This window comes from Echinococcus granulosus (genome assembly GCF_000524195.1).
Source record: "Echinococcus granulosus chromosome Unknown EG_S00007, whole genome shotgun sequence".
Taxonomy (NCBI): Eukaryota; Metazoa; Platyhelminthes; class Cestoda; order Cyclophyllidea; family Taeniidae; genus Echinococcus; species Echinococcus granulosus.
Genome location: NW_020170387.1, coordinates 910128 through 915777, shown reverse-complemented (window position 1 = coordinate 915777; position 5650 = coordinate 910128). Strand labels below are relative to the sequence as shown.

General features: G+C 38.2%; 1 protein-coding gene across 1 annotated transcript; it reads right to left on the bottom strand. All coding sequences in view use genetic code 11, as the record gives it.

The window, feature by feature from the left end:
* Positions 1–163: 163 nt before the first annotated feature.
* On the bottom strand, positions 164–3359 carry EGR_01805 (5'-3' exoribonuclease; the record flags this gene model as incomplete). The annotated part of the gene is made up of 6 exons (XM_024491054.1): positions 164–362; positions 679–746; positions 1621–1731; positions 2295–2404; positions 2914–3011; positions 3331–3359. The coding sequence occupies 6 exons, from the start codon at positions 3357–3359 to the stop codon at positions 164–166; spliced, it is 615 nt and encodes a 204-aa protein (XP_024354510.1).
* Positions 3360–5650: the final 2291 nt, after the last annotated feature.

The following is a 5650-nucleotide window of genomic DNA, read 5'->3' as shown; positions in this document are numbered from 1 at the left end:
TTTTGAATGTTGAAAGCAGTCATTCAATACAACCACTCTTCTCTTTAATTGCAATACCTTTATTCAGTGGTACTAAGACTTGGAGAAAACGAAGATGAAATTTGGAATTTGCATGAGAAATAATCTAGAGTCAATAGAGCGTTGGGGGCTGTTTTAACGATAGTTAATAGCTGAGAAATTCGCACTTAAGCCGAAGGAGATTGACACCGAATCGCCCTAAAGAAATAGCCTGCTTGATGAAAAAGGTGATTCCAGCGAGGAGTTTATTACTCACCTCAAGATTTTTGAACTCCAACCCAATATACTCGCGTAGGAGTGAGAGATGAACCAGACAGAAGGGAATATCCTGTGGGAGTGGAGATCTGTTAAATTGAAGAATAAAATTCAGCGATCTTAGGAAATGCCCGATTTAGTCAGAAGCAATCAGACATAGCATAGCACACCGAATCCCTCAATTGTAATAGACAAGGCTCCATTTAAAATTCTAGCTGTTAGAAAATTTTATTGAATGAGTAAGTCATTATCAAGAAGAGCAACGTGATTGCTTAGGACAGAATTTCATTATCAACTAAAATAAGCACTGACTGGAATTAAACTGAGATAAAACCCGTATTCAACAATGCATTTAACAAATGGAAAAAGCCCATGCATAGTTGCCCCACCAAAAAGAACACTTACTTTACTGTGTAAACGTTTTCGCGTAGAATACAGAGATTTGGTTCATGGGTGGCTAGACCCAAGAATATCTACAATTAATAATGTTCAGTCGGATAATAAGGGTCAAATTGTGCACAAATAGACAAATCCTCAATAAACTCATTCCTCAAGTGTTTGATCACCCAACTACGCTCAAATTTACAGTAAAGTGAGCAATTAAGAATAAACTAATCTGTTTAATAGATGTGCGCAACATTCGACCTAAGGAAAACCAAAGGGAAATTTAAATAATAAGGATTAAATGGTATATCTTTGATGCACATATGCAAGAGCGTTAGTCCTAATTTCCACAAATCCAAGTATTTTGGCGTTTTCTTCTATCTCTGCAAAGGGAAAAACATTCAATTAACCTTCAGAAAATTATCAATTAGAGATGCTATGATTGAAGTCATTTCTTAAACAAAGGGTGTCCAATTGCCTTAATTGGATGAATATCGTTGGAATATCAGCTCGACTACACTTTTTGGCGGCATTTTTGTAAGTTAATTCGACAAGTGCTAGTGGGATGGAATTACTAAGGATGAAGGCACGATTTACTGCAATCAGCAGTACGCACAGTGCAACGGATTGGTTGAATGGAAACTTTGCCTTCTCCAAAGTGTTGCATCGAACGCACTAGTGACCATTGATTGTGTGAACCTAACAAAAAACTATCAACTTCGGGTTGACGCGAGTGTCATGCGGAAGAGAAACGAAATTAGTCAGGAGGAAATTCTGCTGTTCTCATGTGCTACAGCCAATTAAGAGCGAATTAAAAACACTCGACATTAAGCTGCCATACAGTCAATTGTAACAGCACCGATAGTATTGAAGCCACTTTTGGAGTCGACGATTTTAGTTGCAGTTTTTGTAGGTTAATAATGAACAGTAAAGAAATAAAAATAAAAAAGGGAAGATGCCTACCAAATCTGCGTCCATACCATACAAGCAATGGCGTTCATTGGGTTGGTATCCGGATAGAGTTCGTTGATATAGCATGTACTCCCTTATTTTTTGTTCTCCTTCGCCAGGAACCTAAAAGACGACATAGTTCTTTCGACATGCAAATGAAATGGCGTTCGGAGCCGCTACACAATCAACTTGAAGGACGATAAACGGATAAAATTAAAGAATAAACTGGGAACAAATTTAGCTGATAAATACAATACGGAATAACTTTATATGGAGTGTTTTAAAACTGAAACCCTGGGGTTAATTGAAACTCCATTTCGTATAGCGTATTCGGTAGATGGTAAAAGTAGCCATTTTGAGTCATTACCTCCTATAATCATAAGGTCAGAAGTGATGAAGTCCAAGATCTTAAGCGCTGATAGGAAAATTAGCCATTAATTACCAAGTGTTAACGATCGTGCAACAAGTAAAATGGAGTTTCTTTGTGTAGCTATTAGGTGCACATCTGGGGCGTAAGAATATTACAGGGACAATCGGGTAAACTGAGTTCCACCAACACCTGATGAACAAAACATTCTCCTTCGAAAAATTTCAATAGCGAAATTCAAAATCACTTAAAAATGCCGAAAAATGATGCAAAAATTGGATTCAGCATCAAACAGGCAGAAACTACGACGGGAACTTACGTCGTGACCAGAGTAAATAACGTCGATCCGGCGCCAAAGTGGATCCGACGATATTTGATTGGCGATAAACCTTTTGAAGAACTCATGCAAACTTTCCATAAATTCGGTTCCTATTAGAAAGAAAACAACCTTTATTCTGTTAGCATTGTTAAAAAATGATAATATCAAGTTTGCCGTACACGCCCTAGCTTACTTTCTGCGCATCTGCAAGAACTATGGTCAAGGTGCCCAGGAGAATAGAGAACTACATTTGATTGGAGTGAATATATCCAAACAAATGGTGCTACACATTTGTTAACAATAAACCACATCACGAGATTTGTAAAAAAGCGAACACCAGACTTTTTGACTGCAAAATTGTTCTTGAGCAGGTTTAAAGGAAATTGGAGAAGCAAACAAGTAGCTTAAGTGGTCAGCGATCCAGAAAACTCATTTTAAGGCATGCGTGAAGGCCCAACAACCTTAAACATTGCCAGTTTCGATATTTTAATTCATGTGGAACAAATGTAGAGGACGAGACCAAAAATTATGGTAAATTTGCGAAACTTAACAAAAACTTTGTGAAGTTAGCCACAGCAGAATAGAAATCGACGGTATTTGACAAGAAAATAAAACGTACCAGGAGATATGACGTTAGGATCAAAAAGACTCTTTTCATCAAACTCAGGTTCCTTCTCCCTGCGTTTCTTTAACTCAGTGGCCAATTTTTCGGCCCCCCTAAATAGCCAAAAAAGCCGAAAAAAGCCACCAGATCACCCAATCAAGTAAAGAATTTGCATAATTTTCGGTCTTAAGTGCTAATTTTATTCCAATCACAAGGGCCAAGGGGCAAACGAACTGAAAGTTTGATAATAAGTAGGGCTCTATAGTACGCATTCATTTCCACTGGCATTAACCTAATCAGCGATTGAAAGCAATCCCAAATTTCAAGTAGAAATGAAGCTAGGGAAAATAAAAAAATTAGAACTCCTACAAAATCAGCTAATTAATGTCTTGGAGCAATTTTGCCAGGTTATTTGGGAAAAAGGTTACCTACACAAAGCGACGAGCTCGTTGTTGAGTCATCTTTGCACGTGGTGCTACACCGTCAACGGCGAGAAAAACCGTTTTCTGCGGTCTAATTAGACAAATTATGTGGTTCAAATAATTCGCGATAGTTTGGAACACAAGATCTTCATTGTAAACATTTGGGTGTGCATCATCGCAGTGTGATGAAGAATGGATAATACCATTCAAATCGAGGTATAAATGGTCGATCATAACTACCTGAGTGATGAAAAGGCGAGACAAAGAATGGTGATGCCCAAATTACAAAAGAAGAATGTGAAATAAGTTTCGGCAAGAAGCTCACAATCACTTAGCTATGGAGAAGAACAACCAGCAAATAAAACTGCATAAACCAAACGGTTTTTATACATGAAAAATTCGAATCTAATTTTGAGAGCATAAGGACAAGGAAGGAACATCTAACATCGCAATAGGAAACGATAAATTAGCAAAGTCTTTCTACACGGAAAACCTCCTTATACGACAAAAAAAAAACAAAATACAAACGTAGCTAAAAATAAGGAGAGTAAAATACACATGCAAAAAAACATCTGTGCCGATGTCCCAGGAAATAACTCTTGCAGAAGAAACGCAATAAGTTATACTACCTCATTCGGCCGCAATATTTGATTAATGCATGGGTAACGCTGACTAATCCACCGATAAAACTTAGGCACACCCATTATCAACCTGAGTCGAAGCTCTCAGATTTGCCACCAACCACTGATAGACTTAAACAAAATATTCTAGGACCTAAGTTAATGTTTCTTTAGTTGCCAGTAAAATGACATCGTCTAGGTAGGTAATATTTTTTACCCTAAGTTGCGATTTAATGCTTTACACACATGCAGGTAATAAGCTATTTCTGAACTTCAATGGAGAGCCTACAAAATATTTGCCTTTTAAATAAGGTATGCACGCTATAATTGTGAAGTGGCGTTTTATTGAAGGAATTTTTGGCCTATATAGTAGAATTTGAAAATTCATTGATGATTTTTAGCAAAATATTTAAAACATTGAATCTTATAAGTTCAAAAGTAGCCGAAATAGCTAATCTTTTGCCTTTAAATTAGTTATTTTAAATATTTGCAGATCATTCTCATTGGCAATTACAGTGTCATCTACTTTCCTGTACCCTATCCGCTCATGTAGTGCGGATGGTGCAGGTAAAATTAGGAACAATGTAATGCAGTGTCCCGGAACTCCCTGAAGACGAAAGAAAACAAAATACTCGGGCAGAACATATATTCAGCGCAGAGAAGGTGTCTGGGCTACTCGCATGGCCCAAAAGGCCAGCCCACCCAGCGAGATACAAGGGAACTAATCCAAAGTACAAAAGTGGCGCCTTGCTAATGCCGAAGGATAAATCACTATCGTATTACGGTAAGCTTTGGAACAGAGAATTGCTTCTTTTAACCAATTTGATGGCTCACAAAGGCACAGGAGGCCAAGAGAACCATGAAAAAGGGAGCTTTGTGGGCAAGATGGTTGAATTCAGACAGTTGGTGGCATCTTGAGATGGGATACAAGACAGTAATGCCTTTCACAGGCCCATAGTGAATGACCTTCCTACTGCTGTTCCCTCTCAGCCCCGAAAAATTACTTGCAGTAATTAATAATCAGCAATTTTTGCTGCTTCGTCCCCTTATCCCCCTTTTGAACTGTTACTTTTTTTAAACCATTGCCTCCTCCATTGCTGAACTTTCCTCACAGAATTACCCCTTGCTTCCGTTTTGAATTACCAAACTGCAAGCTTTTTGCAAAAATTGATGCTACGACTGCTGCTTCGTTGGAATGATTGCTCACCCATTCGCTAGTTTCCAGATTCCTTGTAATTTATGTACGGTTAAAATCAAGACAAGTATGACAAAGCAAATGAACAACATTCTCTACTTCAACTGTTTTGCTACCCTTTCACGTGCTCTGCCCTCTTAATGCCTTTTAAGGTAGAAACTACGAAACTGCTGCTGAATTGCATAGTCTTACAAGCAAAAGCAAACAGCGCCCTTATCAAACCACTGTTTTTTCTAACTGAATTGTTTGAAAAAGACAGGTAAATGTTAGACAACCGTCACATTGAAGTTGGTTAACTTGATAAAAACAGCTTCAGGATTGTGAAATAAATTTGCTGATACTTTGTTAGAGTTAATCAAGAAGGGGAAAAAAACTGCTATAGCGCAATGCATTGGTTGGTAGGAGTTACCTAGGCGTTTAAGCATTGCACCTTCCTCGAGTGGGCTGGCCTCTGAGTCATGCTAGTAGCCCCAAGCCATTTTGTATGTTGAATGTATGTATTCTGCCCGGCTGTC